At 61.4% G+C, this 24653-nt stretch overlaps 2 protein-coding genes across 4 annotated transcripts in view; one reads left to right on the top strand and one right to left on the bottom strand.

Moving 5' to 3' along the window:
• Positions 1-1880, bottom strand: part of TMEM259 (transmembrane protein 259) — a 202452-nt gene extending 200572 nt beyond the window's left edge. The window contains exon 1 of the mRNA XM_050771130.1: positions 1871-1880. The gene's annotated coding sequence lies outside the window, so the exon portion shown is untranslated. The remainder of the gene's footprint in view (positions 1-1870) is intronic.
• STK11 (serine/threonine kinase 11) lies at positions 975-24627 on the top strand. 3 transcript variants are annotated; one of them, XM_050771151.1, is made up of 10 exons: positions 1340-2396; positions 14680-14763; positions 15584-15673; positions 16921-17053; positions 17129-17265; positions 17761-17888; positions 18486-18543; positions 19510-19697; positions 23040-23244; positions 24140-24627. In XM_050771151.1, exons 1-10 carry the CDS (start codon positions 2107-2109, stop codon positions 24342-24344), a joined length of 1518 nt encoding a protein of 505 aa, XP_050627108.1. In that variant the 5' UTR covers positions 1340-2106; the 3' UTR covers positions 24345-24627. The 3 variants fall into 3 exon arrangements, with proteins under 3 accessions (XP_050627111.1, XP_050627108.1, XP_050627109.1); XM_050771154.1 differs by lacking the exons at positions 23040-23244; positions 24140-24627 and adding an exon at positions 20160-20396 and having other exon boundaries at positions 975-2396; XM_050771152.1 differs by lacking the exon at positions 24140-24627 and having other exon boundaries at positions 23035-23241.
• The last annotated feature ends 26 nt before the right edge of the window (positions 24628-24653 follow it).

The raw sequence follows: 24653 nt of genomic DNA, 5'->3' as shown, positions 1-24653 counted from the left end.
AGTGCAATGGCATGATCTTGGCTCACCGCAACCTCCGCCTCCCAGGTTCAAGCGATTCTCCTGCCTCAGCCTCCTGAGTAGTTGGGATTACAGACGTGCATCTGTAATCTCTACTAAAAATACAAAAATTAGCCGGGCATGATGGCGCACGCCTGTAATCCCAGCTACTCGGGAAGCCGAGGCAGGAGAATCGCTTGAACCTAGGAGGCGGAGGTTGCAGCAAGATAATTTGTTCCAGCAAAACAACGTGGCGCTAGTGCAGGAAAAGGTGGAAAGCACGGGGCTAGCACAGGAGGGTTCAATATTTTCAACCTTATCAAGCCGTATTTTGGCAACTCTTGTTTTTCACCAGAAGCCCCCGCTGGGCTCGTCCCAGCGCTGTCCTGAGGCTTCCCCCATGAGTTCCGACAGGGTAGAGGCCGCCCTGAGCGTTTCTCTCTCCCCTGGCCCAAGAGAGCCTTAAAACAAGGATTTTTGACTGGAATTGGCCACTTTGGGTTACTTTTTGACCCTTGACCTCCCCCCAAAGGGGGATCCGGGGGAGGGGCTCTGGCTGGGGTGGCCCCGCTCCTTCCAGGTCCGCGAGCCCAAGTTCTCGCCCACCAGGCTGAGCCCTCCCCGCGGCCGTTCAGCGAGGCCGTTGGCACCGGTGACCTACGACCCCCGTCCCCAGCCCCTCCGAGGTCGCAGCCGTGGCCTCCCCTCCCTATGCCTGCTTCCCGCCCCCTGCCCCTGACGGGCGTCTCCGCGGGCCAATGAGCGGGCCGTATCCACCCCTCGGGCGGGGCCAAGCGCGGACCAATCCCCGTTCGGGCGCCCGGCCGGGTCCAAACGCTCCAATCCTCAGCGGCGGTGGGGCGGGCAGGGGGGGCGGGGATTGCAGGTTCAGCCAACGGGTGGACACGTCGTCCTCGCGAGGAGGCGTGTCCTGCGGCCGGGCGTGCGGCGTCCGCGGCGGCGCAGGGAGGGGGAGGGAGGTAAACAAGATGGCGGCGGCGTGTCGAGCGCGGAAGGGGGAGGCGGCCCGGAGCGCCCGCGAGTGAGGCGCGGGGCGGCGAAGGGAGCGCGGGCGGCGGAACTTGCTGCCGCGGCCTTGGATGGGCTGGGCCCCCCTCGCCGCTCCGCCTCCTCCACACGCGCGGCGGCCGCGGCGAGGGGGACGCGCCGCCCGGGGCCCGGCACCTTCGGGAACCCCCCGCCCCGGAGCCTGCGGCCTGTGCCGCTTCGGCCGCCCGGGGCCCCGTGGAGCCCCCGCCGCCGCGCCGTCCCGCGGACCGGACGCTGAGGGCACTCGGGGTGGGGCGCGCGCTCGGGCAGACGTTTGCGGGGAGGGGGCGCCTGCTTGGCCCCGGCGACCACCGCGGGGGTCGCGGGTCGGCTCGGGGGGTGCCCAGTGCGGGCCCTCGCGGGCGCCGGGCAGCGACCAGCCCTGAGCGGAGCTGTTGGCCGCGGAGGGAGGCTGCCCGGACGCCCCCACCCCCCCGAACGCTCGCCTGGGCCGTCGGGAGTCGGCGCCCCCCGGGAGGTCCGCTCGGTAGTCCGCGGCGGAGCGTTTGCGGCTGGGACAGGCGGCGGGACCCGGGCGTCGCCGGAGACACCCCCAGGGAAGTTGGGCTCTCCAGGTGTGGGGGTCCCGGGGGGCAGCGACGTCGCGGACCCCGCCTGTGGGATGGGCGGCCCGGAGAAGACCGCGCTTGGCCGTGTTCACGCTTGTCCGTGGGCCTGAGGTCCCCGGAGGATGACCTAGCACTGAGAAGCCCCGGCCGGCCTCCCCAGGGCCTCCGAGGACAAAGTTGACCCCGACTGGGCCGTTTCCCAGTTCCGAGGCCCGGGTCCCACTGCAACTCGCGTCTGAGCCGCCGTCCCGGACGCCCGGTGCCCGCGGGTCTGCAGACCCTGCACCGGGCTCGGACTCGCAGCCGGGACTGACGTGTAGGACAATCGTTTCTGTTGGAAGAAGGGTTTTTCCCTTCCTTTTGGGGTTTTTGTTGCCTTTTTTTCTTTCTTTTTTCTTTGTAAAATTTTGGAGAAGGGAAGTCGGAACACAAGGACCGCTCACCCGCGGACTCAGGGCTGGCGGCGGGACTCCAGGACCCTGGGTCCAGCATGGAGGTGGTGGACCCGCAGCAGCTGGGCATGTTCACGGAGGGCGAGCTGATGTCGGTGGGCATGGACACGTTCATCCACCGCATCGACTCCACCGAGGTCATCTACCAGCCGCGCCGCAAGCGGGCCAAGCTCATCGGCAAGTACCTGATGGGGGACCTGCTGGGGGAAGGCTCTTACGGCAAGGTGAAGGAGGTGCTGGACTCGGAGACGCTGTGCAGGAGGGCCGTCAAGATCCTCAAGAAGAAGAAGTTACGAAGGATCCCCAACGGGGAGGCCAACGTGAAAAAGTAAGTACGGCTTGCCGGGCAGGCCAGTCACTGTGCGGATGGTTCTGTCTTCCTTCCTTCTCTCCTCCCTCCCTCCCTTACTTCCTCTTAACACCCAAAGCTGGACCCGGCCGGCGCCTGTGTCCTCCGTGCCGGGGAGAGCTTGGTCGGAGGCCTGCGTTACGGACTTTCACTCAGGCAGAGCCAGTTGTCGTAGCGGGGCGTGTGTTTGCTTGGGCTCTTCTGCATGGACGCCCTGGTAGCGAAACCCTCCTGAGAAGGGAGCGGCCCCCAATCCCCTAAGTCTAGCCCCGTGGCTCCCCCAGCTGTCCAAGGAGCAGAGGCGCCCAGTGGAATGAGCCTGTGTTTATTTGGGCGCCGAGAGTTTGTGTGCGGCCGCCAGCAGGTTTTGTGCGCAATGTGTGGCGGTTGCCGGGGCCAGGAGAAAATGTGATTTGTTTATCCTGTCGGAGGGGAACCCTGGGCTGCCAAAAATAACTGCACCGGCTTATCAGCCAGCAGGAGGGAAACGTAGCCTTTCCTCATTTGCCAGGGATGTGACGCTGGAAGCATCCCTGGCCCCCAGCGCTGGCAGCCCTGCCCGAGGAGGACTGTGCCTCCCTCCCGAATTGCATCCGGAAGACCTTACTTTTCAAACTGACTTCTTCAGGCATGGGGCTGCCGCTGGGCATCCCGGACGCCTCTGCATCTGTGCGCGGAGAAGCTCCTACCGAGGGCAGCACGGGCCGGCCTGAGCCTCTCCCAGCTGGTGGGGGGGGTGTCCCTTCCTTATCGCAACCAGACACGCTGCACCTGCCGTCGCCTGGCGGGCCCTGCCCAGGCCCTGCCCCTCTCCCAGCCCTCTTAACTTTCATAACTTTGCCTCCTGTTTCCAAGAAAGGACCTTATCTACTGGGCTAGGCCTCGAGGGACTGGCAGGGACACCCTGCACAGGGCACCATGACCTTGGAAGGAGGTCTGGGGAGGGGCCCCTGCCCTGTCTGCTCTCACCTCCCTCCTGCTCAGGGGCCCTGGGGCTCACATACTTCTTTTTTTTTTTTTTTTTTTTGAGACCAGAGTTTCACACTTGTTGCCCAGGTTGGAGTGCAGTGGTGCGATCTTGGCTCGCTGCAATCTCCGCCCCCTGGGTTCAAGTGATTCTCTTGCCTCAGCCTCCTGAGTAACTGGGATTACAGGCGCTTGCCACTGCACCTGGCTAATTTTTGTATTTTTTTTTTTTTTTTTGTTAGTAGAGACAGGGTTTCACCATCTTGGCCAGGCTGGTCTTGCACTTCTGACTTTGTGATCCACCCGCCTCAGCCTTCCAAAGTGCTGGGATTAAAGGCGTGAGCCACCGCAACTAGCCAACACGCTTCTTAATCAGCATGCGGGCTGTGACATGCAGAAACCAGGGACACAAGCTCTGAAGTTTGTACTCCAGAGCTGGAGCAGTCGGGGTTAAATGGGAGCGGCTGGGAGGGGCGTGTTTCCACCAGGCCTTTCTGATATCTCAGCACCCAGTCTGGACGCGGGTAGAAGGCCAGTGCCTGGAGTAGGTGGAGCAGTTGCCCATGCCTGGTCTCTGTGAGATGGGTTGGTCAGGGGCTGGGCAGAGCCTGTGCTGGGGGTAGCAGGTGCCCTCTAAAGGGGCCAGTGACAGCCACTCTCCTAGCAGTCAGAAACCCATCCTTAGGGGTTGGGCACAGTGGCTCACACCTGTAATCCCAGCACTTCGGGAGGCTGAGGTGGGCAGATCACCTGAGGTAGGAGTTTGAGACCAGCCTGGCCAACGTGGTGAAACCCCGTCTCTACTAAAAATACAAAAGTTAGCCGGGTGTGGTGGTGCATGCCTGTAATCCCAGCTACTCAGGAGGCTGAGCCAGAAGAATTGCTGGAACCTGGGAGGTGGAGCTTGCAGTGACCAGAGATCCCACCATTGCATTCCAGCCCAGGAGACAGAGCGAGAGTCTGTCTCAAAAAAAAAAAAAAAAAAAAAAAGTCTGGTTTGAGTTTTGACAAACGTATATGCAAGGTCAAAGGGAAGACAGATGCTGGGGGGAGGAAGCCTAACTGTGAGTGCGAGCCCCCTGCTTTCCTGAACAGTCAGTGCAGGAGGTCCCAGGAGCTCAGGTGAGCACATGAATGGTAGGGCGGAGCCTGAGGGTCTTGGTGGAGACAGGCCAGAGGGTTGCAGGAACCCAGTCTCGCCCAGTGCATGGGAGAACAGGAGGGAACACTGAGGCAGGGAGGCAGAGGAGTTGGCAGGACCTGGACTGGACCGTGCGGTGCAGCTCCCCACAACTTATGACCCCACCGGCCTTGAAGTGAGTGCACCCTCACTCCTGTTCAGCGTCCAATTTCGTCCTGGCCCTGAGTGCAACGGCTTTGCCCTTGTGAGGCCCCCTGGGCTGAGGGGTGAGCCCTGTCCCTTCCTGGCCACCGTCTGCAGGGACCGTCTGCCATCAGGAGCCGCCCGGTTTGCAGCTGTGATTTAGGAGCCACTGCCACTCCTCCAGCCCCCTGGGTGCTGCCAGGGGGTCCCCCTACTCTGGGAGCTGGTGTGTCCTGACTGGAGGCTGCCACGTGCAGAGTGCCGCCAAGCAGAAGGGGTGTCCACTGCCCAGCCTGAGGCCCAAGGCCTTGGCCAGCCTTGCTGCCAGCGCTGCAGGGAAAAAGCCTCCTTTGTGTGTGGGAAGCTTAATAAACTCCGCTCAGATTGTGTCTCGCAGCGAGTGTCTGGAACCTTCCAGACAAGCCTCAGGCGTCCGGTCCTCCAGGTGGTGTGGAAAGCGTGGGCAATCGCCAAGGGGGGTGGGTTGGGGCAGATGGAGCCAGCATGAGTCCTGTCCCTTCCCTTCCTTCCCAGAAAGGCAGCCCTGGACTCCGTGCCTTGTCCCCCTCTCACCGGTAAAAAGTGTAACCTTGTTAGAAACAGGAAAGTTCCAAAAAGCATCAATAAGTTAAAAAGAGGGCTGGGCACGGTGGCTCACGCCTGTACTCCCAGCACTTTGGGAGGCTGAGGAGGGCAGATCACAAGGTCAGCAGTTTGAGACCAGCCTGGCCAACATGGTGAAACCCGGTCTCTACTAAAAATACAAAAATTAGCTGGATGCGGTGGCTCACGCCTGTAATCCCAGCACTTTGGGAGGCCGAGGTGAGCGGATCATCTGAGGTCAGGAGGTCAAGACCAGCCTGGCCAACATGGCGAAACTCCATCTCTACTAAAATACAAAAATTAGCCAGGAGTGGTGGTGGGCGCCTGTAGTCCCAGCTACTTGGGAAGCTGAGGCAGAAGACTCGCTTGAACCCGGGAGCCGGAGATTGCTGTAAGCTGAGATCACGCCACTGCACTCCAGCCTGGGCAACAGAGTGAGACTCTGTCTCAAAAAAAAAAAAAAAAAAAAATTGGCCAGGTGCGGTGGCTCACCCCTGTCATCCCAGAACTTTGGGAGGTTGGCCGGGCGCGGTGGCTCAAGCCTGTAATCCCAGCACTTTGGGAGGCCGAGATGGGCGGATCACGAGGTCAGCAGATCGAGACCATCCTGGCTAACCCAGTGAAACCCCGTCTCTACTAAAAAATACAAAAAACTAGCCGGGCGAGGTGGCGGGCTCCTGTAGTCCCAGCTACTCGGGAGGCTGAGGCAGGAGAATGGCGTAAACCTGGGAGGTGGAGCTTGCAGTGAGCTGAGATCCGGCCACTGCACTTCAGCCTGGGCGACAGAGCGAGACTCCGTCTCAAAAAAAAAAAAAAAAAAAAAGAACTTTGGGAGGCCAAGGCGGGTGGATCTCCTGAGGTCAGGAGTTAGCCTGACCAACATGAAGAAACCCTGTCTCTACTAAAAATACAAAATTAGCTGAGTGTGGTGGTGCATGCCTGTAATCCCAGCTACTCAGGAGGCTGAGGCAGGAGAATCACTTGAATCCAGGAAGCAGAGGTTGTGGTGAGCCAAGATCATGTCATTGCACTGCAGCCTGGGCAACAAGAGTGAAATTCCATCTCAAAAAAAAAAAAAAAAGCGCCGGGGCCGGGCACGGTGGCTTATGTCTGTAATCCCAGTAGTTTGGGAGGCTGAGGCAGGTAGATCACAAAGTCAGGAGTTTGAGACCAGCCTGGCCAACACGGTGAAACCCCGTCTCTACTAAAAATGCAAAAATCAGCCAGGTGTGGTGGCGCGTGCCTGTACTCCTAGCTGCTTCATCTGAGGTCAGGAGTTCAAGACCAGCCTGGCCAGCATGGCGAAACTCTGTCTCTACTAAAAATACAAAAATTAGCCAGGCGTGGTGGTGGGCGCCTGTAGTCCCAGCTACTCGGGAAGCTGAGGCAGGAGAATCGCTTCAACCTGGGAGGCGGAGGTTGTGGTGAGCCAAGATCGGGCCATTGCATTCCAGGCTGGGCGAGCCTGGGAGAGGAGTGAAACTCCGTCTCAAAAAAACAGTTAATTAAAATAAAATAAATCAGTGCCGTAGGCTGTTTCTGGTAGGCAGTGGTTTCCTGGGGTGGAGCAGAGAAGGCCTGGAAGGGGTCGCCTGCTCCCAGCCTGGCTCACCGTGCTTCTCGGGGGACAGCAAGGCCGGCTGCTGCTGCAGAGCCCATGGCAGAGTTCTGCGGGGGCGCAGGCAGAAGGCCGCCACGCCTCCCTTCCCCTTTCCACCCCAGTGAGAGTGGGCTCGAAGGCAGGGAGTGTGCCCGCCTTGTGGAGCCTCCATAGAGGCACCCAGGGTTTCCGTGAGCGCATAACCTGGCTGCGTCCCCCGGCCCTCCCCTTTCCTGTCATTTCCACCTGTTGCAAAACACTGTGCTTTCGTGTCTTTTCTTTCCACCTGTTTGCAAATGTGAAAATCACCACTGCCGTTTCAAATGGGCCCAGATCGGGGCTGTGGCTTTCCCATCCGCACCGCCCCGGCTGTGTCCAGCCAGGAGGTGGGAGGTGGGCGGCACTGACTGTGCATGGTTGGGGCGATGATTGGCAGATGCTTGGACCTATGGTAAAGAAGATTTTCGCAAGTTGAGCGTCAGTCCTGGACTTTGTAGATGTTTACATCCCAGGCATTCTTTATGGGGTTCCAGCATCTGTTCAGGCTCCTGCGCCCGCCATGTGAGGCCTGGGTGTCCTCGAGGCTTCTGTTTGTCCCCCTCTCTGGGCAGCAGGAGGGACAGCTCTGAGACCCAGTGGGAGCTCAGGGGCTGGGCAGCCGCAGAACAGCGTGGGTGATGGGTCCACTGGGGGTTCTGGGCTGGGCGCACAGTGGGCTTCTGGTGCCCAGCCAGCTGGGGCAGGCCTGGAATGTTGGTTCCTCGCCCAGGATCTGGGGTGCTGCGGTAGCTGTCAGGGAATCAGTGAGGCGGCCGGATGGCCCGTATGTCCCACAAACGCCACCGTGGTGCTCAGATGGGACTCAGTTTTCTTAACAGCTTTTTTTTTTTTTTTTTTTTTTTTTTTTTTTTGGAGACAGGGTCTCACTGTATCACCCAGGCTGGAGTGCAGTGCCGTGATCACAGTTCCGGGCTCAGGTCATCCTCCTACCTCCAAGGTAGCTGGGACTACAGACGTGCGCCACCACACCCCTCTAGTTGTTTGTAGAGATGGGGTTTCGCCATGTTGTTCAGTCTGGTCTCAAACTCCTAGACTCAAGTTATCCGCCTGCCTGGGCCTCCCAAAGTGTTGAGATTACAGGCGTAAGCCACCACTGCACCCAGCCAAGGGTTTTATTGGCATGTAATTCACATATCATAAAGTTCAACTTTTTATTTTTATTATTTTTTTGAGACAGGGTCATACTCTGTCGCCCAGGTTGTAGTGCAGTGCCGCGATCTCGGCTCACTGAAACCTCCACCTACTAGGTTCAAGTGATTCTCCTGACAGCCTCCTGAGTAGCTGGGCTTACAGGCGCCTGCCACCACACCTGGCTAGTTGTTGTATTTTTAGTAGAGGAGAGGTTTCACCATGTTTGCCAGGCTGGTTTTTAACTCCTGACTTCAAGTAGTCCGCCTGCCTCGGCCTCTCAAAGTGCTGGGATTACAGTCATGAGCCACTGCTTCGCCACGTTCAGCTTTTATTTATTTATGAGATGGAGTCTCTCTCTGTCCCCCAGGCTGGAGTGCTGTGGCACGATCTCAGCTCACTGCAAGTTCCGCCTCCTGGGTTCACGCCCTTCTTCCACCTCAGCCTCCCGAGTAGCTGGGACTACAGGTGCCCACCACCACGCCCGGCTAATTTTGTTTTTGTATTTTTAGTAGAGACGGGGTTTTACCATGTTAGTCGGTATGGTCTCAATCTCCTGACCTTGTGATCTGCCGCCTCAGCCTCCCAAAGTGCTGGGATTACAGGCATGAGCCACTGCACCTGGCCTACCTTTTTTTCTTTTTTAATTTTATAGAGACAAGGTCTCACTGTGTTGCCCAGGCTGGTGTTGAACCCCGGACCTTAAGTAATCCTACCCGGCCTCCCAAAGTGCTGGGATTACAGATGTAAGCCATAGTACTGGGCCTAAAGTTCACCTTTTTAACGTGTGTAATTCGGTGGCATATAGTACAGTGACAGAGTTGTGCAACTATTACGTCTGTCAGCTTCCAGAACATTCTCATTATACCCCAGAAGGAAACCCTGTCTCCATCAGCCGTCAGTCCCCATTCCCTCCCCAGTCCTGGCACCCACTCATTCCCTTCCTGTCTCTGGATGGGCCTGTCCTGGACATTTCACACTGCGTGGCCTTTTGTGTCCGGCCTGTCTCACGGAGTGTGCTGTCCTCAAGGTGCATCTGCGCCAGTGGCCTGGGTCCGAGCCTCGCTGCTGTTCATGGCTGCGCCACGTTCCAGGGTGTGGCGGGCCCCGCCGCGTTTGACCTCTCATCTGTGGCTGGACACTCGGGCTGCTCCCGCCTCTGCCTGTGACTCGCGGCTGCTTCTGTGCACGTGTGCTCAGCGGCATCCCGCTGGAATCCTCGAGGGCCTTGTTTCAGCTGCATCAGGAGGGATTCAGGGACCTGGGCACTCAGTCTGGAGCTGGGAGTTCCCGGGTCTCCATGTGCCTCCCAGTCCTGCTTGGAGCCGTGGGCGTCCGTCTTTTCCCTGTATGGTCTGTTTCTAGGCAGACAGAGGCTCCTGTCCCCACCTCTCTGTGAGCTTGAGTGACTCTCCTTCCTACTTCCTGTCCTGCTAATGAACAAGTCGGCTGAACAATCCACTCTGGGCCGGGCGCGGTGGCTCACGCCTGTAATCCCAGCACTTTGGGAGGCTGGGGCGGGTGGATCAGGAGATCGAGACCATCCTGGCTAACACAGTCAAACCCCGTCTCTACTAAAAATACAAAAAAGTTAGCTGGGTGTGGTGGCGGCACCTGCAGTCCCAGCTACTCTGGAGGCTGAGGCAGGAGAATGGTGTGAACCGGGGGCGCGGAGTTTGCAGTGAGCAGAGATCGTGCCACCGCACTCCAGCCTGGGCGACATAGTGAGACTCCGTCTCAAAAAAAAGAAAGAAAGAAAAAAATGCACTCTGCCTGGGCAAGCCCAGTGGGTCCCTAACGTGGCATCTCGGAGTGGCTGGCGACGCCCCAGGAGCCGGGCTTCCCCCGGTGGAGGCACTTCCTGTCCTCGCCAAGCTCTTGGGTTTCATGGGGTCTCCTCTTCCGCTCTTTTTCTGACTGGAGACGTCCGAGGAAGCCTGGCAATCTAGAGAGGCTGACGCGCCCCCAGCATCCCAAAGGTGACTGCCACCGGGTGGGGGCGGCTCACCCCCGCTCCTCCCTGGCATAAATCTGGGGACTCGCGCCTGCGCAGAATGTCGTGGTCCCTTTTAATTAAACAGGCAACCCAGGGTCCCTTGGTCTATGCCAACCTGCTCAGAAGTGCCTGGGCTCTTCCACGTTTCAACTGTGGTGTGTCCTGCTGCTGTGAAGTGTCCCTGTTGAGGTGGAGGCAGGGCAGGGCACCTCCGCTGAGGGCGGGTTCCTGCTGTGCCCGTTTCCCCGTCTGTAGAATGGGGGAGACTCGGTGTCAGCAGGGAGGTTTCTGTGGGGGGGAGTCCTCCACCCTCATTTGCATTTAGGGCTCTGAGGCTGCACGCAGGTTGAGCCCCTGGCTTTGCTGCCCCTCCTCAGGGTTAGGACTGTGCTGGCGCCTGGGTGGGTGGGGGGTGGTGCCTGCACAGGCAGCAGGAGGTGGGTGAGAGCGGTGCTGGACCTGAGGGCCCGTGGCTCCCTTGGCCCCACTGAGGAGGCTGCACAGGGTGTCCTGGGCCACCTTCCCTGCCTGTAGCTGGCTCTTGCTGAGGGAAGGGGCGCTCTTGCCTCATGGTGGAGCGTCAGGCTCTCAGGCCCTGTGTGTCGGAGCATCCGGACCCTGCTGTCTGAAAACAGCACCCTCCCCGCCCCCCACCAATCATCTCCTCTGAATAGAAGGCAAGTCTTGCCTCCTGGGAATGGCCTGTGACCCTCGTCAGCGGGGGAGGTTAGGGCACACACAGCCCTGGGGAACAAGGGGACCTGGGGCTGAGCCGGGCCTCTCGGGCCCACCCCGAGCTCTCCTGAGCAGCCTGGCAGGCAGGAGGGCACTGGGCCCTAGGGCCTTTGCTGAGCCCAGCCTGGCCCTCAGCGTCCCTCTCAGTGTTCTGGGCGCCTGCCAGGCTGTGGATACAGGCCCTGGCCAGCTCTAAAAATAACCTTCCCGGGCCCTGCTGGGAATTGGTGCCACCACCACATAGCCTGGAGAGAGCCGAGACGCAGGCTTCCCGTGAGCAGCCAGGCCGAGGTGGCCAGTGGAGGTGGGGGGACGTGCTCGGGGCTGGGCAGTCCTGCAGGGCACCAGGCATAGCCAGGGGCCGGAGCCAGTTGCTCACTGGCATCTCTTCTGGGAGGACTGTGTCCCTCTGTGCCCCTGTCCCCGTCACCCACCTCCCTTTCCCTTCATCCTGCTCTCCCAGCCCCTCCCCAAGCTGGCGGCCCCTTGTCCAGGCCCAGCCCCAGCGCAGCCTGCAGCCCTGGCAGAGCCCAGGCCTTGGCCTTCTGAGGTTGTCCTGAGAGCATTGAGCAGTGAGCCCTGGGATTGGTGCACTGGGAGGGAAAGGTGAGCCGAGGCTTCCTGCAAGAGGCAGCCCTGGGCTGGGGGTGGGCAGCCTGGGTGATGGGACACCCCTGCCCCCTTCAGCTTTTTTTTTTTTTTTTTTTTTTTTTTTTGAGACGGAGTCTTGCTCTGTCACCCAGGCTGGAGTGCAGTGGCCGGATCTCAGCTCACTGCAAGCTCCTCCTCTCAGGTTTACGCCATTCTCCTGCCTCAGCCTCCCGAGTAGCTGGGACTACAGGCACCCGCCACTTCGCCCGGCTAGTTTTTTTTTTGTATTTTTAGTAGAGACGGGGTTTCACCGTATTAGCCAGGATGGTCTCGATCTCCTGACCTCATGATCCGCCCGTCTCGGCCTCCCAAAGTGCTGGGATTACAGGCTTGAGCCACCGCGCCCGGCCAGCTTTTTTTTTTTTTTTTTGAGATGGAGTCTTGCTCTGTTGCCCAGGCTGGAGTGCACTGGTGCGATCTCGGCTCACTGCAACCTCCGCCTCCCAGGTTCAAGCGATTCTTGTACCTCAGCCTCCCAAGTGGCTGGAATTACAGGCACCCAGCACCACGCCTGGCTAATTTTTGTATTTTTAGTAGAGACAGGGTTTCACCGTGTTGACCAGGCTGGTCTTGAACTCCTGACCTCAGGTGATCCTCCCACCTCGGCCTCCCAAACTGTTGGGATTACAGGCGTGAGTCACTGCGCCCGGCCCCACAGCTGTTTTTTATGCTCCATGCTTGGGCTTCCTGTTAAGGATTAAAAAAAAAATTTTTTTTGAGATTTAATTTGAATACTGTACAACTCCCTTGTTCACAGTGTGCAATTCAGTGGCATCGAGTACATTCACATGGCTGTGCAACCACTATTTCTAATTCCAGAACATTCTGTCACCCCAAAAGCCAGCCCCATTCCCATTGTGTCACTCTCCATCCCCTCCACCAGCTCCTGGCCACTCTGAATCCACTTCCTGACTCTGGATTGGCCTGTCCTGGATATTGCACAGACATAGGATCCTGTCGGCCGGGCGCCGTGGCTCACACCTGTAATCCCAGAACTTTGGGAGGCCGAGGCAGACGGATCACGAGGGCAAGAGATGGAGATCAGCCTGGCCAACATGGGGAAACCCCGTCTGTACTAAAAATACAAAAATTAGCTGGGCGTGGTTGCGGGCGCCTGTAGTCCCAGCTACTTAGGAGGCTGAGGCAGGAGAATGGTGTGAACCCCGGAGATAGAGGTTGCAGTGAGCTGATATCACGCCAGTGCACTCTCGCCTGGCGACAGAGTGAGACTCCATCTCAAAAAAAAAAAGGAAAAAAATAAATGGGATCGTGTCATCCCAGCGCTTTCGGAGGCCGAGGTGGGCAGATTGCTTGAGCCTAGTACAAACGAGACCAGCCTGGGCAGCATGGTGAAACTCTCTCTACTAAAATACAAAAATTCGCTGGGCGTGGGAGCACACGTCTGTAGTCCCAGCTACCCGGGGGGCTGAGGTGGGAGGATCGCTTGAGCCTGGGAGGCGCACTCCAGCCTGGGCGACAGGGAAACCCTGTCTCAAAAAAAAGAAATTAAAAATAGAAAGGGCATCACACACTATGTGTCCTTTAGTGTCTGGTATCTCTCAGTGTGACGTCCTCAAGGTGCGTCTAGGCTGTGGCTCGAGTCAGCCTCGCTGGTTTTTGTGGCTGAGCCGTGTTGAGTGCGTGGATGGGCTCGGCTGACCCTCATCTGTGGAAGGGCCCCCGGGCGGTTCCACGTCTTGGCTGCTGTGAGCACCTTGTGCACGGTTTCTGCGTGGCATGTGCTGTTCCTCAGGGTGTGTACCTGGCAGTGGAGCTGCTGGCTCCCAGGTAACGGACCTTGGGAGGAGCTGCAGACTTTTCCACGCCCACCCACGGGCTCCTTGTCATTTTGTTGTTGTTGTTGTTGTTGTTGTTTTTATGAGACAGGGTCTCATTCTGTTGTCCAGGCTGGGGTGCAGTAACGCGATCACAGGTAATTACAGGCTTAAGTGATCTTCCCACCTGAGCCTCCCGAGTAGCTAGGACTTGAGGCATGTACCTCCATGCCCGCCTAATTGTTGTATTTTTAGTAGAGACAGGGTTTCGCCATGTTGCTCAGGCTGGTCTCGACTCCTGAGCTGAGGTGATCCACCCGCCTTGGCCTCCTGTAGTGCTGGGATGACAGGCGGGAGCCACTGTGCCTGGCAAGGTCAATAGTTTGGAGAAAGGAAGCAGCTGCAGAGAGGGCTGTGCTCTGTGACCTGCAGAGGGGACCATGCTCTCTGGCCTGCTGGGCCAACCCTTGTGACAGGCAGACAGGGCGGCAGCTGCAGGGGGCAGTGACAGGCAGGTGGGCGTGGACGGCAGGGGGGCAGCTGCAGGGGGCAGTGACAGGCGGGTGGGTGTGGATGGCAGGGGGGCAGCTGCAGAGTGGGCAGTGACAGGCGGGTGGGCGTGGCAGGACCCCTCGATGTCTCCTTCTGTGGCTTCTCCTGGTGCCCCTTCCTATGGGCCATGCTTCCAGCTCACCTGCGGCCCACCCTCCAAGGAGTGGGATCCTCTGAAGAGCTGGGAGCCCTTGGCGGCAGGGGGCTGTACTGTGTGACACAGCCGTCACCAGGACCCCAACCCACCCTGGCTCCTGCCATGTCCCAGCTTCCATCTGTGCTGCCATCGCAGTAGTCTGGTTTCTAGGAAGCAAAACTGTTACTGAGTTACGAAGCTCAATTCAGAGTGTCCTTTGGGAGCCAAGGCGGGCAGATCACAAGGTCAGGAGAGCGAGACCAGCCTGGCCAACATGGTGAAACTCTGTCTCAAGGAAAATACAAAAAATTAGCCAGGTGTGGTGGCGGATGCCTGTAGTCCCAGCTACTCGGGAGGCTGAGGCAGGGGAATCGCTTGAACCCGGGAGGCAGAGGTTGCAGCGAGCTGAGATTGGGCTACTGTGCTCCAGCTAGTGACAGACCAAGACTCTGTGTCAAAAAAAAAAAAAAAAAAAAGTGTCCTAACTGTGTCCTCCAAAGCTCTCACTAGCTGGTGACAGACTGGAGGGTGCTGTGCTCCCACCCTCTACTGCCCCGAACCTGGACATGTGGCCCCTGCAGGGCCCTGCCCCAGCACTGTGAACCCACGGCTTCTCTCCAGGGAAGGGCGGAGGTGCGCCACCTCCATGGGGAGATGGGGAGGCCCAACTCCAGGGATCCGGGTCATCGTCCTGACATTGAGGTTGGCTGACACCCCCCTGTCCTCTCTGTCCCAGGGAAATTCAACTACTGAGGAGGTTACGGCACAAAAATGTCATCCAGCTGGTGGACGTGTTATACAACGAAGAGAAGCAGAAAATATATCCTTTCTGGTGTTGGGGCCGCGGGGCTCTCCGTGGGAGGGGCTGGGGCCCTGGGTCCGCCTGCCCCGAGGCCTGCTCCCCTTCCTGTCTACTTGAAGGAGACTGGCACACAAAGGCAGTGGCCTTCCCTGGCTTCCTGGAGGTCAACCATTGTGGCAGCAGCTGAGCAGCTGCTGAAACGGGCCCCGAGCCCCGGCCCCTGTGTCCTGTGTCCTGTGTGCTGGAGCCATGGGGTGTCAAGACCCTATTTTCTCATAGTCTTCTCCAAGGCTAACCGGGATGTGGCCAGGGTCTGCCTGAGGCAGGCCACGCAGGCTGAATGTTGTGGGCCATTTTGGTCGTGGCTGAGCGTGTCCTTGTGTCATCGGTAGACTCCCCCCATGGGTCTTACGGGCACAGCTTCCCTACGGGGACTTTGCTTGAGGCCCTGTGCCCAGAGCAAGAGCAGAAGTGGTCCTGAGGCTGGGGCTGTGTTCAGAGTCACGCAGTCAGGGGCCGTGGGCCCCATCCTGTGTGGACCCGAGCCTGCTTGTGGGGGCGTCCAGGAGGTATCATCCCCCGCCCATGGGCGGGGTGGGGGACGTGAGTCCCACAGGAACACTGCCCCAAGAGTCAGCCCTGTCCTCCACTCCCATGGAGGCTCCTTCCTCCCAGACGCTGGGGCCTTTTCAGAGGGGTGTGAGGGCAGGGTGGGCCCTGGTCCGAGGAGGGGCAGGGTGGTTGCGGAGGGTCCCTCCAGAACCCCTTCTCTGGCCCCTGTGCTCTCCGGGCCTGTGAGTGGGGCCGCCCCCTGAGCTGTGTGTCCTTAGCATCCCACGTATATGGTGATGGAGTACTGCGTGTGTGGCATGCAGGAGATGCTGGACAGCGTGCCAGAGAAGCGTTTCCCGGTGTGCCAGGCCCACGGGTGTGTGCGCGGGGCAGGGGCTGGGGTGAAGCAGGGGCTGGGGGCCGGGCAGGGCAGGCTCCTTTCCCTGTGGCCACACGGCTTGTCCTGATCTTCATTGACATGAAGGCCCAAGTTTTTTATTTTTTTTGTTTTATTTTTTTTGAGACGGAGTCTCGCGCTCTGTCGCCCAGGCTGGAGTGCAGTGGCCGGATCTCAGCTCACTGCAAGCTCCGCCTCCCGGGTTTACGCCATTCTCCTACCTCAGCCTCCTGAGTAGCTGGGACTACAGGCGCCCGCCACCTCGCCCGGCTAGTTTTTTTGTATTTTTTAGTAGAGACGGGGTTTCACCGTGTTAGCCAGGATGGTCTCGATCTCCTGACCTTGTGATCCGCCCGTCTCGGCCTCCCAAAGTGCTGGGATTACAGGCTTGAGCCACCGCGCCCGGCCTTTTTTTTTTTTGAGACGGAGTCTCACTCTGTCGCCCAGACTGGAGTGCAGTGGTGCGATCTCTGCTCACTGCCAGCTCCGCCTCCCTGGTTCACACCATTCACCTGCCTCAGCCTCCCGAGTAGCTGGGACCATGGTGCCTGCCACCACGACTGGCTAATTTTTTGTATTTTTAGTAGAGATGGGGTTTCACTGTGTTCACCAGGATGGTCTCGAACTCCTGACCTCATGGTCCACCCGCCTTGGCCTCCCAAAGTGCTGGGATTACAGGTGTGAGCCACCATGCCCCGCCCTGTGAAGGCCCAAGTTTTTAAAAACAGTTTTGGGGACTCCCATGTGTGGTATCCACGGGCAGGGCTGCTGTCAACCTCCTGCCTCCATCTTTGCTGGGCCTGCTGCCTGAGGCCGGCAGCCCACCCCATCCCGTCCCAGCAGCCACCTGCCCCGACCGGACCTCCTGGTACAGATCTGTTGGCTGCAGAGTCAGGGCCCCTTGCTGCTGCAGGACTGCAGGGGCAGGGAGGGGCCTGCTGTTTCAGCAAGCCTTTGGGGTGCAGCTGGCCTGTGGCCCACAGGGAAATGAGACCTGTGGACATCCGGGGCCCTGCCAGATGTGACTCGGCCGGATGAGGGTGGTCACTGCAGGCGCAGGCCTGGCTCCCTACTGGACCCAGCTTTTCCTCTGTCCTGTGTGCCTGGACCTCCGTGACTCCCCAGCTGGGCCTGTGGTGGTTGGGAGGCTCCCAGGCGGCTGCAAAGGGGACCCCTGTGAGGAATAGGGAGGCCTCGGTCCCAAGACAGGTGTGTGCTGCCCGCAGGTACTTCTGTCAGCTGATTGACGGCCTGGAGTACCTGCACAGCCAGGGCATCGTGCACAAGGACATCAAGCCCGGGAACCTGCTGCTCACCACCGGGGGCACCCTCAAAATTTCCGACCTGGGCGTGGCCGAGGTAGGCACGTGCTAGGGGGGGCCCTGGGGCGCCCCCTCCCGGGCACTCCCTGAGGGCTGCACGGCACTGCCACAGGCACTGCACCCGTTCGCGGCGGACGACACCTGCCGGACCAGCCAGGGCTCCCCGGCTTTCCAGCCACCCGAGATTGCCAACGGCCTGGACACCTTCTCCGGCTTCAAGGTGGACATCTGGTCAGCTGGGGTCACCCTGTAAGTGCCCCGGCCCCGCCCCGGCACTCGCCACACGCACAGCCCGGAGGGGCCTCTGCATCTTGGGCAGCTTCTGGCCTGTGGGTGCAGGGCGTAGCCACCAGCCTAGACCCTCGCTGGCCACAGCCACTGGGGGTGCTTACTTTATGGAGACGTAGCTCACACGGAAGATGGTGGTTCACCCATGTGACATGCAGCCTAGCCTGTCAGGGATCTTCACAGAGTGTCACAACCAATCCTCCTCTCAGAGCCCCACAGGAAAGCTGGGCGGGTGAGAGTGGCTCCAGGCCCCTCCCCGGGTGGGTCCAGAGGACGCTCCTCTCTTGCCCCATGGCTTCCACTAGTGGGAGGCGGTGAAGACAGAGGTGTCCTTGAGTCCGCAGGGCCTGTGGTCCAGCAGCCACGCGAGGGCTCCGTCCCTGGGGCAGAGGTGGGGCTCCCGGGGCGTCGACCACCTTGACTGACCACACCTTTCTTCCCTCCCCTCGAATGAAGCTACAACATCACCACGGGTCTGTACCCCTTCGAAGGGGACAACATCTACAAGCTGTTTGAGAACATTGGGAAGGGGAGCTACGCCATCCCGGGTGACTGTGGCCCCCCGCTCTCCGACCTGCTGAAAGGTGGGGGCCTCGTCCCTCTGCCCACAGCCCCAGGGAGGCGGGGCTTTTGTGCAGAAATGCAGGGTGGGGGGTGTTAGGTGGGGGGCTATTGGCCCTGAGACCCCTGCAGGCACTGAGAGGACTGAGCGGAGAGGCCGGCCTCCCACTAGGGCCTGGTTTGCGGGTCCCTCAGCTCCACCCTGCTTCTGGGCCCTGTTCACCTTTCAACTCCCACCCCTGAGGGCAGTGCTGCCCTGCGCCTCCCCCAGCCCCGCCCTTGGGGGCTCCCTGGCCTGTGTCAGGCTCGTCCTGCTGCACTTCCTGTGTGTGGGCAGCAGGTGGCACTGGCCGTCTGTCCGTCTGCCCAGTGGCCTTGGGAGAATGGAACCGCCCTGCCTGTCCAGCCCAGCCCTGTCTTCCAGGCAGGCACGCAGAGGCTGTCCCTGGCCTGTCCCCTGGAGTGGCCTCTGTCAGGGAGGCCATCTATGCAAGGGGGCCCCCCTTGGGAGCATCCAGGTATCACCTGGGGCCTGACAACAGAGGCTGGTCAGGCGGGGATGATTGGTGGGGTCTCGGGCCTGTGCCCGGCTGACTGGCTCCTCGCCGGCTTCTCCTCAGGGATGCTTGAGTACGAGCCGGCCAAGAGGTTCTCCATCCGGCAGATCCGGCAGCACAGGTGAGCGGCCCCTGGGGGCAGTGGGGCCAAGACCACAGGGAGGCTGGCCACGTGTTCAGCTGGTTGAGTGGGCGCCAGAGCAGGGCATGGTGGGGGTGCTGGGCTGGGGCCAGACCCCGTGCAGCGCCCGCAGTTCTCAGGGCCCAAGTGGGGTCTCTGGGCAGTGCCCTGTTAGTGGCCAGACAGGCATTGTCCGAGCTGGGGTCTGAGTGAGGACGTGCATCCGTCTCTGCCCTAGGCATAGAGACACACCGGGAAAGGCACGGCTGGCCCTGAACGCTGGCGAGAGCCCCTCTTTTTACCCTCCTCCTGGGGCTCCCAGCAGCACGGTCTGGTTGGGATACAGCCAAGGGCACCCAGCTCTGTGACAGGGAAGACAGCAGGCCCCGCAGTGCGACCTCCCTCGCCTCGTGGGCTATGCTCCTCTGCACCAGCCCCTGGGGTCGCTTGAGCCCCGAGGCCCCCCAGAGACCGGCTCTGGGAGTGGGAGTGTCCGGACCCCTGAGGCGCTGGTGCCGATCGTCCCTTGGGGATCTCTGCGTAGCTCAGGGGCAGCTGGGAACCGGGCGGGTGCTGGGGCTGCCCCCATAGCCTCCTGGGTTAGGATGTATTCATGGCACCCCAGACCCCCTTCTGGCCTTTGCTGACATCCGTCTGGTGGGTGCTGGCTTCTGAGTGCCACCTGGGAGACAGGCCTGAGGCTGGGCGTGGCGGGGGGTCAGGCCTCAGGGTGGAGGGGACATCTGTCAGGCTTGGAGTGAGGTCAGGGCTACAGACTGAGGTCCTGGCAGCCTGCCTGCTCCGGGAGGGCATGGCTGAGCGTCTGTGGTCACAGCCACCCGGTGCGCGGCCTGGTTCCGGCTCCTGAGCGTGCAGCAGGTACTCTGAGCACAGAGGAGCCAGGTTGGGCAGCTGCACCGTCCTGGTGCGAGCCTGACAGGCACCACTGCTTCTGGGCGTTTGCAGCTGGTTCCGGAAGAAACACCCTCCGGCCGAGGCGCCGGTGCCCATCCCGCCGAGCCCGGACACCAAGGACCGGTGGCGCAGCATGACTGTGGTGCCGTACTTGGAGGACCTGCACGGTGCGGACGAGGATGAGGACCTCTTTGACATCGAGGACGACATCATCTACACTCAGGACTTCACGGTGCCCGGTGAGTCTGGTGGGGGCCCCTGCCCAGCTCTGCTCACTCGGCCGTGACGTCCCACAGGAGCAGGGCGCCTGCCTGTCTGCAGTGAGGACAGCTTCTGCCCTCTGGTGGCCAATCCCATGTCCCCGAAGCCTCCAGCCCACCTGCAGGCCGCCTCCGCCCTGGGGGCAGCTGGGACACGGCTGAAAGGCGTGGGGGCAGCGGGGGCACTGGCCAAGGCCTGTCTGGCCAGGAGGCTTCCCCAGGTGTCTCTCCGGGTGCTGCCTAGCCAGGCACCGCCCACCAGCCTTGGCCTGAGCCCCAGCAGGAGCAGGCGGGGAGCCCCAGGGTCGGGGGAGGGCGGGTGAGAGTCAAAGTGCAGGGTGGCCCCTCAGACAGCCGGCATTCGAGGGTCCAGTGGCCCTCCCTCCCACCATCCCTGAGGCCTGCCCGCTGGCCCTGATGCCGGCCGCCCTTCTTCCCCAGGTGGCGAGGAGGCGTCTGAGGCAGGGCTTAGAGCGGATCACGGCTCACAGAAGAGCGAGGGCTCAGACCTTTCAGGAGAGGAAGCCTCGCGGCCGGCGCCGCAGTAGTGCCGGAGGAGGAGCTCAGGGCCTTAGCATAGGGGCGGCCCGCACTGGCAGCCAGCCCCTCCCCGCCACGCTCCGGCTTGCCTCTGTTCCGCCTGGGGCTGGGCTGTGTCATAAAGTGATGTGCAGTGTATCTGCAGATGGATGCTTGCTGTGCTCGGCTGGAGCATGGCAGGGGCTTTCTGTTTCACTGTATCAGCATGAAGTGGTGGGCAGGGTCCAGCCTGAGAAGGGGGGTACGCCAGGCAGGTTGGGATGTGAAGATCCAGGGGACAAGGACCACCCCGGGGCCCGAGGGTCCCAGAATAGTGGGGGCCCTGCAGAGAGCCTCATCCCTCAGCACCCCCGTGCCCCTCAGCAAACCTCTAGGCTCAGCTCAGTAGCTGGTCCCCAGGAGGGTACCATGTGAGGACCCCGGGAGAGCACAGTGGGGGGCTCCAGGGGGTGCAGTGTGGGGGGGCTCCCCTGGAGGGCACAGTGTGGGGCCCCAGGGAGGGTACAGTGTGGGGGCTCCCCAAGAGGATGCAGCATGTGGGGGCCCCCCAGGAGGGTACAGTGTGTGGGGACCCCCAGGGTCAAAGGGTCTCGCCTCCTGGGCTCTTGCATTTGTGGCACCGTGGCCGTCGCATCTGTTGGGACGGGAGGTGCTGCTGGGCACCCTGGTCACTGGGGTGTGCTGGGAGGTGGGGTTCCCTCATGGCGCCCATCCTTGGGGCCTGGCTGCAATTTGACCCCAGGTCCAGGGCCTTCTGCCTTTCAGAGCTCTGGGGCCCCGAGACGGGCAGTCAGGCAAATCCCAGGCAGGAGGGCCAATTAGGGCAGGGCCAGCCCAGGCAGGCCGCCAGAGCCCTTGCTGGGACGTGGACCACACGCTGACCCTCACGGCCGCCCCTGCAGGCCAGGATTCCTGAGCCAGGACCCGGCACTGGCTTCCCTCCAGGCCTGTGTGAGACTGCCCTGTGTGGGCTGCCCTGGGGTGAGGTACTGGGGAGGAGGGCAGGGGTTGGGCCACCTTTTTCATGACCCTGCTGAGCCCACTGTGGGTGGTGGGAAGGAGTACCCGGCAGAGTGGGGTCCGCTGGGACCACTTGGCATGGCTGAGGCCTCGGTACTCGGTACTGGGTGCTCAGGTGCTGACGCCCTTTCCACTGCTCAGGCGCTGGGGACAGGCTCAACTTGAGGCTTCAGCGTGAGCCCCATCCCTGACCTGCAGAGCCCCCTTGCATCGGGGCAGGACAGCCCAGCGCCCTTGGGTCAGGGTGTTCTCCACACTCGGCCTGGGCTGCTGCATTGGCCCCTGCATGGCTCCACTTTGGCCTTGCCTGTCCCTACCCAGGATGGGGGTCCTGCTGCCGACACCCAGAACCAGGGAAGGGGCTTGGGGCAGGTCCTGGGCACCAGCGCAGACAGGCGTGTGGGGTGGGAGAGGGGACCGAGGGTCCCAGTGCCTCGTGGGGGCAGGGCCCTGGTGGCAGCTGTGCCACTGATGCAGAGCTAGGGCACCTTGTCTACCAGGTTGGCCCCATGGGAGTGGGCACAGGGTCTGCCCCAGCGGAGATGGGCTGGGTGTAAGACCTATGGGTGCCATTGGTGCCTCCTGACCAAGGTGCTTTTTTTTTTTTTGGAGACAGTCTTGTTCTGTCGCCCAGGCTGGAGCGCAGTGGCACAATCTCGGCTCACTGCAACCTCCACCTCCCAGATTCAAGCAATTCTCCTGCCTTAGCCTCCTGAGTAGCTGGGATTACAGGTGCGCGCCACCACGCCCGGCTAATTTTTGTGTTTTTAGTAGAGACGGGGTTTTACCATGTTGGTCAGGCTGGTCTCAAACTCCTAACCTCGTGATCCACCCGCCTCGGCCTCCTGAAGTGCTGGGATGACAGGCGTGAGCCACCGCGCCCGGCCCAAGGTGCCTTTTTAAAGCCAGTGACTTCCTGTGCACACGGTGGGAGGTGTATGGCAAGTCCTGGAAGCTGCTGAGTCAGCCACCGGCCCCTTCTCGGAGCTGGGGCTCTGCACGGGGCACATGAGCTCTGGGGCAGCCCAGGGCAGCCTCCCACTGACGGCGCCCGGGAGGGGCCTCGGGGGTGGCTCGGCAGCCAGTGTGTTGGCGGAGTCCTCACAGACCACCACAGCTCCTGGCAGGGACAGCACGTGGGCAGCTTCCTGCACTTCCCCCGCCATTATGAGGACATTGTCCACCTGGGCAGGGTGGGCAGCCCCAGGCCTGTGAGTTTCACAAGACGCTGGTGCTGGTTGGTGGCCGGCAGAGACTGGGGGCGGCTGGGGGCCCTGGCAAGCTGAGCTCTACTCCCCACGTGGTTCTGTGCTGGCATTTCGCATGCCTGGCCTGAGCCTGGCCCTCCTGTGTCCTCACAGGTGAGCATGTGGTGGCTCCACCTTTAGAACCAACCATGGGCCAGGGCACCCCAGGGGAGCACGGGAGGGTCCTGCCCTGTCCGCTTGCCGCCTACTCAGGAGGCCCCTGTAGACAGTACCTGGGTGGGGTCCCACCTGGGGCCGTGGCAGGTGCAGCAGATGGGGTGGAGGGGGCATTCCTCCCAGGCCATCTGTGGGAGGCTCATCCCCTGGGGGTGCCTCCCGGAGCTGCTGGGGGACAGCATTTCAGGCTGGAGAGACCTGGGCCTGACCCGGGGGTGGGCATGGCCTGGGCCACAGCTGTAAGTGTCTCCCTGTGCTGGGGGCCAGCCAGGTTCCTGCGGCTCTGGGGGTGCGGCCCTAGGCTCAGGCCACACTTGCCGTCTCCCTCCCAGGACAGGTCCCAGAAGAGGAGGCCAGTCAGAATGGACAGAGCCGGGGCCTCCCCAAGGCCGTGTGTATGAACGGCACGGAGGCGGCGCAGCTGAGCACCAAATCCAAGGCGGAGGGCAGGGCCCCCAACCCCGCCCGCAAGGCCTGCTCCGCCAGCAGCAAGATCCGCCGGCTGTCGGCCTGCAAGCAGCAGTGAGGGTGGCCACCTGCAGGTGGGGTGCGGCGGGACCCGGGCGGGGCATGTGGGGACACTGCAGGGATGCCACAGCCAGCCATGAGCATAGCCCACGCCAGTCATGGCGGCTGTCGAATGGCTGCGCATAGTTGCCATGTAGCCTTTGGGTAGCTTGGCCACGTAGCAATCCCCACTGAGGGTGGTATCTCCGGGCCTGGTGTCTGGCTAGCGTGCTGGTCACGGAGGCCTACGTGTGGCAGGACTCTAGGGGGTGTCGTGCCATCCTCACAGCCATCTCTCAGAGTGGGTGCATTTAGAGGACCCTGCCCTGGGCCTGGCACCCCCTCCCCATGCGTGGGCTACTCCCAGGAAAGGCTCACGTTGGGCTCAGCCCAGAAGCTTTTGAGGCATGAGTGAGTGGTGGGTGGTGGGGAGGGGCGGCGACCTCCATGGCCCTGCTGGGCTGCCCCAGGCTCTGAGCCAGCTGCCAGGTCTGGCTGAGGCTGAGTCGTGCCAGACGCTGCCCTGTCTCTCCCTGAGTGCCTGCTCCCTCTCCCAGCCCCAGATGTCAGAGACCCTTGTCACCTGCTGAGGATGCGGGGTGGATGGGAGCCCGAGGCTGAACCCCCTGCCTTGCCACAGTCCCTCTCCCAGGTTTTGGGGGCCACTGCCTGAGTTACGTGTCTATCCCCCAAATGGGTGCTCACAGCCCATCCACCAGCGTCAGAGCCTGCCAGACTCTACTGCAAGAGGCTACACTTAATGTACCCCGGGAGTGACTCAAGGGCGGCCTTCCCTGGCCTCCCCTGCTGCCCCACTGGAGTGTGGTAGCCCAATGACTGCACCTCAGCTTCTCCATCCTCCCAGGAGCCCGAGGGAAGCGGAGAACCGGTACCCAGGCTGACCTCTTCCGTCCTCCCTCCCCCCTGCAGCCCGTGTCCAGGAGCCCCGCCAGGTGCCCGCGCCAGGACCTCAGTCTTCCTGCCGGTCCCGCCCGCCCTCCCGGAGAGGTGGCTGCCATGCCTCTGTGCCGACCACGCCCCAGGACCTCCGGAGCACCCTGCAGGGCCGGGCAGGGGGACAGCAGGGACCGGGCACAGCCCTCCCCTCGGCCGCCCGGCAGTGCACGCTTGTTGACTTTGCAGCCCGGGGCAGAGCCTTCCCGGGCAGGCGAGGGAGGAGGGAGGCGGCCTCGATGCACTTTACGTGGAGACTACTGGCCCCGCCCGTGGCCTCGTGCTCCGCAGGGCGCCCAGCGCGGTCCCCGCCGCAGACCAGCGGGCGGGTGTGGAGACCAGACTCCTGGCCCTGCCATGCATGCAGCACCGCCCGGAAGCCGCGCGGCCACTTTGGTTTTGTTTGGTTGGTTCCATTTTCTTTTTCTTTTTTTTTTTTAAGAAAAAATAAAAGGTGGATTTGAGCTGTGGCTGTGAGGGGTGTTTGGGA

This window comes from Macaca thibetana, chromosome 19 (assembly GCF_024542745.1).
Source record: "Macaca thibetana thibetana isolate TM-01 chromosome 19, ASM2454274v1, whole genome shotgun sequence".
Classification (NCBI taxonomy): Eukaryota; Metazoa; Chordata; class Mammalia; order Primates; family Cercopithecidae; genus Macaca; species Macaca thibetana.
This window is presented reverse-complemented; position numbering and strand designations above follow the sequence as displayed.

What these genes read in the sequence shown, in the direction of transcription:
- STK11 (XM_050771151.1), top strand. Translation starts at nt 2,107, where the DNA reads ATGGAGGTGGTGGACCCGCAGCAGCTGGGCATGTTCACGGAGGGCGAG. An exon ending in GGGGAGGCCAACGTGAAAAA is followed by an intron (nt 2,397 to 14,679) that starts GTAAGTACGGCT and finishes TCTCTGTCCCAG; the next exon opens with GGAAATTCAACTACTGAGGA. An exon ending in GCTCTCCGACCTGCTGAAAG is followed by an intron (nt 17,889 to 18,485) that starts GTGGGGGCCTCG and finishes GCTTCTCCTCAG; the next exon opens with GGATGCTTGAGTACGAGCCG.